Below are 13907 nucleotides of genomic sequence, written 5' to 3'. Positions count from 1 at the left end.
GATGATTACTATCTTTTTTTAAATGAAATCATATTGATACCAAAGTGCAACCATCTACATTTTTGGGTTTTTCTAGAACGATCTATCCAATTGAATTGATTAATCGATCAAAGATTGATTGATCGATCAATATATAAATCAATCCATGATCACATCGAACCGTTCATTATCATTATATACATTATATTTTTTCCCAAATCGAATCCAAAAAAAGAAATTTTTTTCTCAAAATGAAATTCATCATTACCGTTTTCGCTGCCATTGTAATGGCTGCTGCCGTATCTGGTTTGTAATTTTTTTTTTAATTTGTTTGTTTGCCTGGAAAATGAATAATCTGAATAATTTTTCTTTTTTCATAATAGGTTTTATTGTTGGTGACAAAAAAGAAGATGAATGGCGTATGGCATTCGATCGTTTAATGATGGAAGAATTGGAAACAAAAATCGATCAAGTTGAAAAAGGTTTACTTCATCTTAGTGAACAATACAAAGAATTGGAAAAAACCAAAAGCAAAGAATTAAAAGAACAAATTCTTCGTGAACTTACTATTGGTGAAAATTTTATGAAAGGTGCATTAAAATTTTTCGAAATGGAAGCTAAACGTACCGATTTAAATATGTTTGAACGATACAATTATGAATTTGCTTTGGAAAGTATTAAATTATTGATTAAAAAATTGGACGAATTGGCTAAAAAAGTTAAAGCTGTAAATCCGGATGAATATTATTAATTTAATCGACATTTAATCCAAAAATGTTTCCAAAATTTTCTCTTGAAAAACATCAAATAAAAATTTACTAAAAAAAAAACAAAGTTTAAAAATCAATGTTCTTATTTTGTTGTTGTTGTTGTAATTATCTTGCATCAATCAAAACGTTGTTGTTGTTGTTGATGATGATGATGATGATGATGGTAAAAAAATTAATATAAAAATGGTAATGATAATTATCCATGTTGACCATATCTTTATAAACGAATAGATGCTATTCATTCAGTAACAAAAAGAAAGAAAGAAACGTTTTATATGAACGGTAAGGATATCAAGGATAAGGATGATGATAAACCAACCTTACATAATGAGAATTTAGTGAAAATTTCCATAATAATGATTGAACATTATGATTATTATGACCATTATATGACATTTGATTCAATGCTTCACATACAAATGAATGACAATTTGACCATAATATATAATGCTGATTGAATTCAATCCAAAATTCAGGTGAAAATGAATCAATTGGAAATAAACTTTAATCGGATTTTTTGCCTCCTTTCTTGATCTTTGCTTACCATTTTATGATTATAAATATTGGCTGCACGTTGAATACCTTCATCCCATTGATAATGATCAAGAAAACATTTACGATCCATACGTAAAAATTTTATTGGTTGACCAAATGAAAAATTATTCATTGATACAAAATATGATTCGGAAAAATCCCAAATATTTCCATATGAATCAGTTATGGCCATATGACCAATCAATGGTATAAAATATGATAACCATGGTAATGAACACCAAACAATACAATATGGTTCGAATAATTTTCGATATTGTTGTTGTTGTTGCTGTTGTTGTGATTTTATCATCGATAATGGTAATTTAATCAAATTATTTGATGATAAATTATCCATCATTATAGTCACGATATATAATCATTAAATGATTGACAGTTTTCAGAATTTCAGTCAATCATGATCATAATGAAATCATCAACAAAAAAAATGGACATCTATGACCTATTGTTTGACCTGATTTTCGAAAACCAAAATCTTTCATTTGTATGTACCTTTGAAACAACAACAACAACAAAAAATCCAAATGATATGACGAAAATTTACAAATTTTTTTTCCACCTGTCATCATCATCATATAATAATATTCGTTTGATCTAATTAATCAAATCAAATTTATTCATGACATGAAAATATAACTGTTTTTTTTTTTGTCTATATATCCATCAATTTCTTGGAAAAATGTTAATGTATGATTTCGCACATTCGCTCGAACATCATTCGATCATTATAATTATCATCAACATCGAATGACGCATCCATTTTTTTGGACAATAAATGGCCATTGATCAATGGAACACGACGATGACAATAATAAATCTAAAAATATATTTTTTTAAAATCATTGATCATATCAAAAAAAAGGATTAATGTTCAAATCATTTTCATTTTCATTTTCATTTTGTCTTTTTGATGAATAGCCAAAAGAAAAAACAAAACAAAACAAAAAATCTTTTTTTTTCGCACTTTTGATTAATTGTGAATAACCAATCATCAACACATCAGAAATCAAAAATGACAATTCAAACAAACAAACAAACAACATCGACAATAAGGTTGTGACTTTGATTTTTGTTTTCAAAGTATAGAAACAAACAAAAAAAAAAATCGAATCATTCGCACACACATGATTAGACATCCTTTTCCTTTTTTTTCGTCTTCTTCTTCTTCTTCATTCAATATGAATTATGAGTACATCAATAATAGAAAAAAATTTCGGTCATCGATCATCATTGATACTCATGATGAATAATATTACCAAATTTGAAAAGCAAAAATTATCAATCATAAAAAATATGTTTACGATGTTTACCACTACCCTAATATAAATTATGTGTGTGTATTATCTGTTTGACAATCGGGGAAAAAAAATTGTTGGTTGAATTTTTTTTTTTTTTGTTCATCAACATTATCGTTGTCTTCGTATAATTTTTTTTCTTTTGATCTGTCCAATCATCATCATCAACAACCATAAAATCACAGAACAAAATAAAATGACAGTGATTGATTTGTTGTCAGTTCAATTATCATCTTCATATCGAAACGTACCATTTTGGGTTTTTTGTTTGTTTGTTTGTGTGTGAAAAGAAAAACCATTTGTTAATGATTTTATTTTATTTTTCTATTAATAATTTTTTAGTCTAGTTTTGTTGTTTTTGTTGTTGTTTCGAAAATCATCATCATCCATTTAATAAACCAAAAAAATATTCAATTTTTTACTCAGAATAATCATCATAATGTCTTCATCACCATCATCCGTATCAAAATTATCCGGTACTTCTGTTACGAATGTTATTCCAGCAAAACCATCCGAATCTAACAATGAAAATGATTTATCGCATCCATTATTTCATATGGCTATTGTTCGACGATTAAAGGAAAAAATTCCAATCATTAATCGTATGAAAATTTTTGTTGAAAATAATTATGGACGAATAAAATCTAGTTCGAATATGATATCGATTGTAATCGGTAAAGTAGAAAATGGTGTTAATTTATTTGCCATAAAAATTGTTCATTATGTACCCAGAAAACCTGGTAAGTTTTCTTTTTCTTTTCTTTTTTAAATTTGCATATTTTATATTTCTGTTAATCATTCTGCAGTGGAATTGATCGATAAAATGGCATGTTATGGTCTTGATATGATCGATAAACGTTTACGACAAATGTTTGAATTATCAATAATTGTAAGTGATAATGTTGTTCAAATTCCAATGGCTATTGGTCATCAATATACACAATTGATAACTATAAATGGATTTTATGATAAATTGAATCAATTTTTATTATCATTGGAATCAAAATTGGAATATTTAATGCCATTACCTGAACCACATCATCAAAAAGATGATCAAAAAGATGTTAAAACAATAATTGATCTTTTATGGCGATTTATTCAACATTTAAATGAACATTTAAAACATTATGTTAAAGGACATATCTTTATCATTAGAATGATTACCATTGTTGATCGTTTTAAGCCAGGATTTATTAAACTACCATTTGTTTCAACACAATCATTGACCAATGATAAAAAAGTAATTAAATCCGATGTATCGAATAATGTTATTGAAAAAAATTCAATCGAAATGATATCCATTAATAATGATTCATCAAAATCTAATGATCAACAAACAAACAACAAATCAAAATTATCAACAAACAATATTGTTGAAATAAAATCAACAAAACCAACAGAAATAGAACAGTTCAAAGATCAAGTAACCGCTGTTGTTGATCAAATTGTTTCAAATAGTACGATGATGATGGATAAAAAAATTGATAATCAAATAACTGTCAATCATCATTTGAATGGCCATAATAATGATTTAATCAATGTTGTTGCTAATAATAATATTCATCAACAACAACAACAACAAAACGAAAATAAATCTGCAATAAAAGATTATGAAAAAGTCAATGGTCAACAACCAAAATTGCAACAACAACAACAACAAGAATCACAACAACAAGAAGTGAGTAACAAGATTAAAAATAACAAGGCTCAATCATTATCATCATCATCATCGACATCGACATCATTCACACCCACATCAGGTAAAATTCAATCAAACAAATCGGTAAAATCATCAAAAAAGCAACAACCATCATCAACAACAACAACAACAACAACATCATCGACTACGTCGGCTAATGGATTCTAATTTTAATTGGCTAAAAATAAAGAAGATTCTTTACGGATAATATTCAAATCATTTTAATACTCTTTGTTTTTTTTAAAGATACTAAAAACCATAGTAAAGATTGATTCACATTGATTGAAATAATTTAAACTTTTTATTAACCTTGAAAATAAATTCCAAAAATAAATTTTCTTTCAAAAACCAAAATTGAACCTCGCCCCAAATTCATTATCAACAACAACATTTTTTTTTGTTCACATTAAAAATAAATAATCTGCATTACCCTCACTCTCTACGGATTTTTGAATCATATCATCATCATAGGAGAAACAGGATAACAACATAGGACAACAACAACAACTTATTCAGAGCTGTCAATCAATCAATCATTCATTCAAATCAAATCAAATCAAATTGATTAAAATGTACCATTCATTTTTTCAATGCCTCAAATCATCAAACATTTTTCTCTTCATTGATTTCCTTTGTATTTTTTTTTTTGTTCATTATTTTTTTCTGGATAATTTTTCTGTTGTTTGTTGCCAAAATCTCAATCAGGCCGACTTTTTTTAAATATCCATATTTTCTCACGTAAACATCACACACACAGATATTAACTATAACGTTTCCGGCTCGAAAAATATCTTCTGGCAAGCAAAAAATTAGGCCAAAAAACAATTTTTTCTGTTCAGTTCAATGTCTTGTGTGTGCGCTTTTTTGGTTGAAAAATTTCAAAATTCAAACATTTTATTTTTCCTTTCAATTTTCCCATCCCCCACCATTCACCACCACCACCACCAACCTATTGATATGCCTATGGGCCTTCATTATCATCATCATCATCATTCATGGCATTCAAAAATAAATACATTCTAATTTCTTAAATTGAAAAAAAAAAAAATTTTTTTCATCAATTGCCAAATCAATCAACCTTTTATCTTAATCATCATCACCATCATCATAGACATTTTATTTACACCATGATTGATTTAAATCAATCAAAAAAAAAATAATTTTTCAAGAAAGGCGCCCCCTAATCTCTTTGTCTGGTATCAAATTAAAGAAGTCAAGATTATTATCGATTTTTTTTTAAAATAAAAAAATGTTCTTTTGATTTTATCAATTTTTTGATTTTTTTTAAAGTAGAAAAAAAATGTCATACAAAGTACAAATAATAATGACAATGGTGATTTTTTTTAGTTATAAATTTTTCGATTTTTTCAAATTTAAATCAATAGTTTTTTGTTGTTCAGTTAATTCAATTGACATTCTTGCCGATTCTAACGAATCAATCGATGATTCAATTTCTTGTATATCTGATTTTAATGAAAATACTTTTACCCGTTGTAATGATTCACGTATTAATGGGCCAATATTTTCATCAATTATCATACGAGATTTTAGCTGTTTATCCGATTTATTTATCATTGTCGATTTTTCTTTTGATGCTGATTTTTTCGGTTGTTGTTGTTGTTTAATTGGTTTCTTTTTTTCCGAATCTGAAATCGATGATAATGATGGTTGACGAATTGGTTGCTGATCAAGAATTTCGGCTCTTTTGGCTGCTTCAATTATAAGATTTGGATCAAGTTTAAATTTAATTTTTGGCTGATGACAAAAATTTGGTTTTTGTTTACGAATAAATTCTTTTAATGGACCATTCGTTGATATAGATGTATCCGATTTAATCATTGTAATTGATTCAAATTTTTCATTTGAATTTACTTCCAATTCTCTATCGACATTTGTTGTTAATGTTGTTGGTTCAATTGTTGTCAAATTTTTAGTCATCGATTTATTAACTAATGATGTTGGACAACGCCAACCAGGTCTTTTTGGTAGATCTTCAAATGTTTTTGATGAATTATTAAAATAATCTAGATTTTCCGTAATACTAACTAAATGTTTTGCAATACGTCCCGGACTTTCACTATGCATTTGACCAAAATTATCACGATTTGTTTTCGGTTGTATTCGTTTATAACTTTTTGTCACCATTTCCATTACACTATCGAATTTTTTTGTCAATACACTGTTCATATTCGATAATCTATCATCATCATCATCATCATTATTGATATCTATTTTATTCGAAATCATTTGCAAATCGTTTTAACGAAGAATTAAAAAAAAAAATATTAGAACAAATTTCAAACTGTATTAGCAAAAAATCATACTTTAATATATGTAGAAATTCTTAATGAAAATAAAAAAAAATTCGAGAATTATTAATTATTATTATATATTTTATCCAAATAATAATTTAAAAATAATAACAACAATATTGATAGCGATTAATGGTAAACGTGCAACGGTTCGTATGGAATGCAATAGATTTAGAATTTGCATTTTCGGTGACATCGTTGTCGGTGATATTGTTGTGGATTGTTGGCCACCAAAACCACCACCATACGGTATATTTGCCTGATTTAACGATGCCGATGACATTAATGAATTTCGATCTAAATCAACTGGTTAAAGAAAAACAAACATTAAAAACTTTTTTTTAAAAAAGAAAGAAAAAATTCAACATACATTTAACCAAGAATCGTTCCTCATTCAATATAGCAATAGCATTGATAACCAATAATGTTGCTTCAAGCAATGAATATACACCAATAGCCATGGTTTATTTTGTAAATTTTGTTTTGTTTTGTTTTGGAATTTTGATCCAAAAACAAACAAGCCAAGAATTTCTTATTTGACGCGTTGACAGAATTCTGGCCAAAACACAAACACACACACGTGATCACTGTTCAAATATGATGTAATGCTATAAAAAATCAACAGGTTGTATTCGAAATTCATCATTCGAATTGGATTTTATTGAATTTATTTTCTGAAATTAAAAAGAACAAAGCTAAGAATAGAAAAATAAAAAAACCACAATGCTCGAAATGATATATCCAACAAAAATCGTTGCATTATCATTGACCAAATCATTCAATTGGTCATGTATTTTATCATTAATTGTATTGATAATTGTTTTAATTAAATTATTTTTATGGATCGATGTATTAAACAATGTTCATCCTAATCAAGATGATTATAACAAATAATGATAATAAAACAATTCTTGTAAATAATGTAGAAATTATTTATTCATTGATTGATGACAATGTTTCATCATCAACATCAAATCGTTAAATCATTTAATTTGTTTAAGAAATCGCCATAGTAACCCCAATGATGAGTGATATCAAAAATGTTTGTATTTCTTTTTTAAAAAGAATCTTATATTAAAATATGTTCAATTTTTTTCCTGTTTATTTCTTTTTGCAATTCTTTAGTATTATTCCGTTTTCTTTGAAAAAAAATGTATCGAATGTTAATTTTGTTAATTTTATCATTGACATTCAAATTTATTGCAACGAATGTTAACGAAATTCAATTTAATCATACAAATCGATGTAACAATCATCAAGATTGTAATCAATTACTATCGAAAATATCACACTGTTCAAACGTATCGATCGGTATGAATAATATAAAAGATGATTGTACGGATGAATATCATCGACAACTTTTATTTTATTTGAAACAAAATCCTCGTGTAACATGTCGTGAACATCATTGTTTTTGTGAAAATCAAATGTATGATTATGATTATATTGATCGTATTTGTCGATATCGATGTAAACATGATGTTGATTGTCGTCGATTTATTCCTATTGAAACACAATCGAAAATTATTAATTGTTCGAATGTTCAATCAAACAAATATCATCATCATGATTATCTTGAATCATTTAATCGATTCGTACCAATGATCTGTTCCAAACAAGGTCTTTGCCATTGTCCACAATATTCTCAACAATCATTATTAGATTGGACTATTGATTCATGTCTTGAAGATATTCAAGTAGAATTTCATAATTATAATTTTATTGCCATCACTATTATTTCATTAACATTTATTATTATCATTATAATGGCACCAATAATCTTATTCTGTATTGGACAACAACAACAAAAAACTAATAACCATTATAATAGACAAAATAAATTAAAAGATTCAATTATTTAGATTGAATCGAAAAAACTTTGATCATATATCTTTCATTATTATTATTCTAATCTAATAAGAAAGTAGTTTTGATTAAAATAATTTTTTTTTTTGATTATAACAACAACAAATACAAGAGAAAGAAATAAGTATTCTTAAAAAAACAACAATAATAATAACAACAATAACAATTTATAAATTAATTTTTTTTATATAAAAAAAATCACACATCCACATAAAAGAATGAATGTGTTTTGATTTATATTATTCAAACAGAAAAAACAAAAAGAAAAAAGAAATGATGATGATGATGAATGAACCAAACAAAACTAATGATATAGGTGCAGGTGGGTCAATATTATAGATTGATTATTGATATATTTATAATATATTTGGATAAAAGAAAAATTAAAATAGAAAAAAAAACTAAAACATAATTTGTTTGACCTTATGATTTAAAAAAAACCACCATGATGATGTAAATTGATGGAAATTACTATTTTACTACCAATAGAATCCATACAATTGAGAAGATCATTAGTTTGTTTGTTTATTGTTGATGATGATGATGATGATGAAGATGATGTTCAAGATTTAGTTCATTCAGTCATGCATTCATTATCTACTTGTCTTTGTTGTTGTTGTTGTCGTTGAAAATCGTTCTTTTTTTTGTGAATAGGTGGAAAGGGTGAAGTGGGAGGTGAATGGAAAATCATCATTTTGATGAATTATTATGATGATGATAATAATGATATAAATGATGGCTATGACCAATATAATGACAAATGATGGCAATAACAATGATGATAATTATAAGGATACTATTATGTATCGGATACATTTCACTATAAATAATAATTTTATCATTAATATTATAATGGCAATTAGAATGGCGATGTTGAGCTGCCAGAGCTACTAGCCGATTGGGCACGTGCCGATGGTGATGCCAATGAACCACGGCTACCACGTGTTTTGGTTTGTGTACGATCGAAATTTCTTCGCGCTTCACCTTTGGCAACAATTGTATGAATTTCTTCCATAACAGGTTGAATTTCTTGTACAACTTTACGGTATGGTGTAATAATTTCACGAACTTCTTGAATGATTGGTTTTTTAACTTCATGAATAAGTCGATGTGGTTCCTCTTCCGATGATGTTTGTTCAACTTCACCGGCACCAGCTGCTTCGTGTGTTTGATGTACACGGATACGTGATGAGCTTGATTTGAAATGAATTTCCAATGGTAAAGCACCACCTTCAACTTCGATTATCTAAATTTAAAAAAAAACAAACATATGATAAGAATTTTCAGAATATAAAGATTTGAAGAAAAAAACGTTGACATTTTAATTGAATTTTTTTGTTCATTTGAATAATACCTGTGGTTCAATATCTTCATATGGAATATCAACGGGTTTCATTTCGACCGTATGTTTTGTTTGTACAGCTGCCTGGATTCTTTCTCGGCCACTACCACCTTCTTTAAATTGTCCATCCATAGCTTCGAAACCAGCTTGTGCATTAACATTTATAATGGCAATAGCAGCAATGGCCAACAAACAATAAGTAAATCGATTGTAGAACAACATTTTCGTTTTCGTTTTTCGTGATTTATATAAAAAATTAAAATATGAATTTGAAAAAAATGATCACACTTGAAAGACTTTTTTTTTGAAAAGATTTACAGACAGAAACAAAACAAACACAACGAAAAAAAATTACACTGGTTGAAAAAAAAAACAGGAAACTGAAAAAACCAGAAAACAACAACAACAAAATAAAATAAAATAAAATAAAACAGATTGCAAAAAAATTTATCGAATGATGTGATGGATGTTTTACTGATCGAAATTGATCGCATTTTTATATCATTTTTTGTCTTGCTCATTTTTCTTCATTCATCCAAAAAATGAATTGTTCTTTTTTGTTGTTGTTGATGGGCGGATGGATTCAATTCGTGTTTTTGGTCAACTCTTTGTCCGTCCGTTTTTTTTTCTTTGAAAAAAATAAATTTTCACTCTTCGGACAAACACACACATAATAAAAATAATGATGATGTGATGTGTAAAGAAAACAAAGAAAGAAAAAAAAAAGAGATTCATTCTTCTTCATCGGAAAATTCATATGCAAAACATATGATGTTTTGAAACCCTTTGACATTTGACATGTTTGTTGAAGAGAAACAAAAAAATAAAAGAAGAATCAAAATATGTTTAATCAAAAATGAACGATCCAAGAAAGAAAAAAAGAAAAGAAAAAAAGTGATTGCGAGAAAGAGAAAAATAAAATTCAGAGTTTCGAGACGAAAAAAAAATGAGAAGAAATGAACAAAACAAAACAAAAATCAGGAATTGAACTTCACCATCATCCTATTCAATTCAAATATTTTGACCATCATCATTGTTGTTGTTGTTGTTGTTGTTGTTGATGATGATGATGATCCATCAATCTATACAATCATCATCATCATCATCATTGATCGGGTCGATCATCGGGTGTGTATATGGATGCGAAAATATTTTTTTTTCTTCTATGCAAAATACATGCTAAAAACAAGGACAACAACAACAACAACAAAACCTTAGAGGTTCAGAGTTCAAAAAAGAAATCTTACATTTCCAACGAATGTTGTCCGAAATTTTCGGACAAATGAATAGAATGGATGGAAATCCAAACAAAAAAAAAAAGGATCAGGATATGAATATGAATCCAGCACTTTTTTTGGTTCATTCTTTGTTTTGCTTGATTAGATCAGTTGATTTGTTTGTAAATCATTATAATGATGACTGTCATTGTGTTTTGTTATTTTATTTTTTCGGTCGGTATTACCGATTTCTTTCGTTCTTTTTATTTGAATCGAATCGAATCAAAAATTGGATGATGATGATGGTGATGATTATAATGATGAAATAATGACGATGATGATGATAATAATAATAATAATGTCGTTGTCCACTATAAATACTATATGATTATAATCTTAAAACAAAGATTTAAAATGGACCATAATATTTGAACAGAAAAAAAGAAGAAATGTTAAATCAAACTGATGATAATATCCGGATGGATGGATGGATGGATAAACAAACCGAACATTCGAAAAATGAGTAAAATGTTGACAACTTATATTCATAAATATCATGACATGTTTGAAATTCGAATGTTTTTATTTCGAAACCGGAAGTTTTGGATCATTTTTTTGTTTTTGTTTTTGTTTTTTATGATTCTTTCATCTATTTTAATCAAATTTAAATCATTTTTTTTTCAGCGAATATTTTCAAAATCGTGTTCATCTACCAACAACAAAAAAAATGCATTTTTAACATCAAGATAAATATGAATCCCGAAAACAAAAAACGGATTTGACCGCAAACGTCATTCATTCAATCATCAAATCCATTTTGACCATGATTCACAATAGTGATAATCATTGTTAGATAAGACCATCATGATGATGATGATGATAATAATGAAAAAAATGGATTTTTTGTTTCGCTTAATACAATGGATTATTATTATATAAAAAAAGATGATGATAAGAAGCTTTTGAAACTTTTGATAAATCTGTAGTGGCCGAGTGTAAAAGTTTCCGATATTCATTATCACAATAACAACAACAACAACAACAACAACAAATAAAACTTTTTACTTTCATCATTATTATGGTGTTAATGAATTGTAATAATACATAATTTGAATGTCACGGGAATTTATCATTATCATCATTATCATCATCATCATTCATCGTTATTATGTCACCACTATTTGATAATATTTCATGACAAGTTTTTTTTCTACTGAAAAAGAAAATATCCGTTATTGTTATAATATTGTGATTGTGAAACATACTGAGAATTTGACCTAGGAACAAAAATATTCGACTGATCAAAAACTGACAACAAATTCAAATCAAAGATATATTTGTTTTGTTGTTGTTTTTTTTCTGTCTGAAAAATTATAAATTAATAATTAAAATTCCATTCGAGCTATAACAACAAAATCGATGACGGAAGTACAAAAGAATGCAACAACAACAACAACAACAACAACAAAATCTTACAAAACGATGAATCAATTTTATCCGATCAATTGATCAATGATATATTGTTTGATTCGAGAAAATTATTATTGTTATTATCTTTTTTTTTCGGATTTTTTTCCTGTTCTTTTTCCCAGTTTGTTTGGAAATTTTTTTTTCTTGTTGAAATTTTCCAAATATGAATGGTACAAATCAAATCATAATAATCGAATAATATATACGGAAGGGAAAAAAATTCGAATGTTTTTTTTTCTGGCTCAAAATCCTTCTATTCATAAATGTGGTGATGTGATTTTTGATTTTTCAACTATAGAAAAAATCAATTTCCAATACTTTTTTTTCCGAAAAACAAACATAATCATCGATGAGACCAGCAATATTTCATTTCAATAAAAATGATAATCATAATCATCAAGAATTTTCACATAAATATGATGAACTTGATCCCAGATATTTTTGAAAACAACAACAACAACAAAAAACAATTCGGTCATCCATTGTATAATCGATGTCATACATTCATCAAATCAAATCAACCGCCACCATTATCAACATTTTACCATCATCGTTTTGTTCATTCCAATAATATTATATGTTTATCATTATTATTATGGATCATCATCGTCATCATTTTTATTTAACGTTTGTTTTTGTGTTTTTTTATATTGAATATTGAATAATAAGAAATAATGTGTGAAAAAAAATCCACAATCAGTTTGTGTGAAAATTGTCACGTTTATTGGGGAAAAAAAGAGAAAAAAAATTCATCTTCATTCAGCCTTATTTGAAAATATAAAGACAAAAAAGAAATTGGGTTATCAATAATATCTCTGGAAGAAGAAGAAAACAAAAGATTAAATTCCAAACAAAAAATTCGATTCATGATAATCATGAATAATGATAATGCAAATTGTTTATGTAAATTTCATTATTTAAATGTTAAATTTTTGTGTATTTTTTTCAACAACAAAAAAATTCATTCGGTGACCTTTTTTATTTATCATTTGTCAATTCAACATTTTCGACCAAAACACACAAACCGACCACTACCCCTCTTTTTCATTTCGATACCGGAAAAAAGCCGGGAAAAGAAATCCAATAATGATCCATCATTATTGATAGTAATGGGATCGTGAGGATCGAAAAGAAAATCAAATCGATTCGAAATTGTACGGTATTATTACCATCATCATAAAAAAAATCCACCAATCATCTTCATTATCATCATAATCATACGAATTTGGATCAGCAATTCGAATAAATAAAATAACACATAGGTAATAATACAGGATAATAACTGCCGGAACTTGATCGATAACAACAACATATAAATCTAAACAATTTTAAAATGATTGTCTAAGTAAAATAATGTTGTTGTTTTTTTCTTGTAGTCGTCATTGTGGATGTTGTCATAATCGAT

General features: G+C 27.1%; 7 protein-coding genes across 7 annotated transcripts; 3 read left to right on the top strand and 4 right to left on the bottom strand.

Annotated features, from left to right (window-relative positions):
* Positions 1–129: 129 nt before the first annotated feature.
* LOC113793749 (mite allergen Der p 21.0101) lies at positions 130–813 on the top strand. The gene is made up of 2 exons (XM_027343820.2): positions 130–285; positions 363–813. The coding sequence occupies exons 1-2, from the start codon at positions 231–233 to the stop codon at positions 728–730; spliced, it is 423 nt and encodes a 140-aa protein (XP_027199621.2). The 5' UTR covers positions 130–230; the 3' UTR covers positions 731–813.
* Positions 814–868: 55 nt separating this feature from the next.
* LOC142645223 (transmembrane protein 222-like) lies at positions 869–1641 on the bottom strand. The gene is made up of 3 exons (XM_075820971.1): positions 1294–1641; positions 1069–1199; positions 869–983 (listed from the first exon to the last, which is right to left on the bottom strand). Exons 1-3 carry the CDS (start codon positions 1639–1641, stop codon positions 869–871), a joined length of 594 nt encoding a protein of 197 aa, XP_075677086.1.
* Positions 1642–2767: 1126 nt separating this feature from the next.
* Positions 2768–4649, top strand: LOC113793741 (uncharacterized). Its single transcript, XM_027343805.2, has 2 exons — positions 2768–3336; positions 3403–4649. Exons 1-2 carry the CDS (start codon positions 3036–3038, stop codon positions 4461–4463), a joined length of 1362 nt encoding a protein of 453 aa, XP_027199606.2. The 5' UTR covers positions 2768–3035; the 3' UTR covers positions 4464–4649.
* An 891-nt stretch (positions 4650–5540) lies between these two features.
* LOC113793745 (uncharacterized) lies at positions 5541–6592 on the bottom strand. The gene has a single exon (XM_027343816.2). The coding sequence runs from the start codon at positions 6540–6542 to the stop codon at positions 5643–5645; it is 900 nt and encodes a 299-aa protein (XP_027199617.2). The 5' UTR covers positions 6543–6592; the 3' UTR covers positions 5541–5642.
* Positions 6593–6659: 67 nt separating this feature from the next.
* Positions 6660–7119, bottom strand: LOC142645266 (immediate early response 3-interacting protein 1). The gene is made up of 2 exons (XM_075821146.1): positions 6978–7119; positions 6660–6913 (listed from the first exon to the last, which is right to left on the bottom strand). Exons 1-2 carry the CDS (start codon positions 7066–7068, stop codon positions 6690–6692), a joined length of 315 nt encoding a protein of 104 aa, XP_075677261.1. The 5' UTR covers positions 7069–7119; the 3' UTR covers positions 6660–6689.
* Positions 7120–7493: 374 nt separating this feature from the next.
* On the top strand, positions 7494–9069 carry LOC142645265 (uncharacterized). The gene is made up of 2 exons (XM_075821145.1): positions 7494–7649; positions 7733–9069. The coding sequence occupies exon 2, from the start codon at positions 7759–7761 to the stop codon at positions 8467–8469; it is 711 nt and encodes a 236-aa protein (XP_075677260.1). The 5' UTR covers positions 7494–7649; positions 7733–7758; the 3' UTR covers positions 8470–9069.
* On the bottom strand, positions 9002–10232 carry LOC113793748 (uncharacterized). The gene is made up of 2 exons (XM_027343819.2): positions 9828–10232; positions 9002–9719 (listed from the first exon to the last, which is right to left on the bottom strand). Exons 1-2 carry the CDS (start codon positions 10035–10037, stop codon positions 9333–9335), a joined length of 597 nt encoding a protein of 198 aa, XP_027199620.1. The 5' UTR covers positions 10038–10232; the 3' UTR covers positions 9002–9332.
* Positions 10233–13907: the final 3675 nt, after the last annotated feature.

This window comes from Dermatophagoides pteronyssinus, unplaced genomic scaffold (genome assembly GCF_027571235.1).
Source record: "Dermatophagoides pteronyssinus isolate colony J.1.1.1.1 unplaced genomic scaffold, Derpt_VIB-CSIC_2022.12 sq0008, whole genome shotgun sequence".
NCBI classification, from domain to species: domain Eukaryota; kingdom Metazoa; phylum Arthropoda; class Arachnida; order Sarcoptiformes; family Pyroglyphidae; genus Dermatophagoides; species Dermatophagoides pteronyssinus.
This window is presented reverse-complemented; position numbering and strand designations above follow the sequence as displayed.

Excerpts from the sequence above, each read along its gene's own strand:
- LOC113793749 (XM_027343820.2), top strand. The coding sequence starts at position 231 with ATGAAATTCATCATTACCGTTTTCGCTGCCATTGTAATGGCTGCTGCC. Across the intron at positions 286-362 it reads AATGGCTGCTGCCGTATCTG|GTTTTATTGTTGGTGACAAA; the intron begins GTTTGTAATTTT and ends TTTTCATAATAG.
- LOC113793748 (XM_027343819.2), bottom strand. The coding sequence starts at position 10,037 with ATGTTGTTCTACAATCGATTTACTTATTGTTTGTTGGCCATTGCTGCT. Across the intron at positions 9,720-9,827 it reads ATGAAGATATTGAACCACAG|ATAATCGAAGTTGAAGGTGG; the intron begins GTATTATTCAAA and ends TTTTAAATTTAG.
- LOC142645223 (XM_075820971.1), bottom strand. The coding sequence starts at position 1,641 with ATGATGGATAATTTATCATCAAATAATTTGATTAAATTACCATTATCG. Across the intron at positions 1,200-1,293 it reads ATATTTATAATCATAAAATG|CATTATATATTATGGTCAAA; the intron begins GTAAGCAAAGAT and ends GAATTCAATCAG. Across the intron at positions 984-1,068 it reads CTAAATTCTCATTATGTAAG|CATCTATTCGTTTATAAAGA; the intron begins GTTGGTTTATCA and ends CTGAATGAATAG.
- LOC142645265 (XM_075821145.1), top strand. The coding sequence starts at position 7,759 with ATGTATCGAATGTTAATTTTGTTAATTTTATCATTGACATTCAAATTT.
- LOC113793741 (XM_027343805.2), top strand. The coding sequence starts at position 3,036 with ATGTCTTCATCACCATCATCCGTATCAAAATTATCCGGTACTTCTGTT. Across the intron at positions 3,337-3,402 it reads TTATGTACCCAGAAAACCTG|TGGAATTGATCGATAAAATG; the intron begins GTAAGTTTTCTT and ends ATCATTCTGCAG.
- LOC142645266 (XM_075821146.1), bottom strand. The coding sequence starts at position 7,068 with ATGGCTATTGGTGTATATTCATTGCTTGAAGCAACATTATTGGTTATC. Across the intron at positions 6,914-6,977 it reads GGAACGATTCTTGGTTAAAT|TTGATTTAGATCGAAATTCA; the intron begins GTATGTTGAATT and ends TTCTTTAACCAG.
- LOC113793745 (XM_027343816.2), bottom strand. The coding sequence starts at position 6,542 with ATGATTTCGAATAAAATAGATATCAATAATGATGATGATGATGATGAT.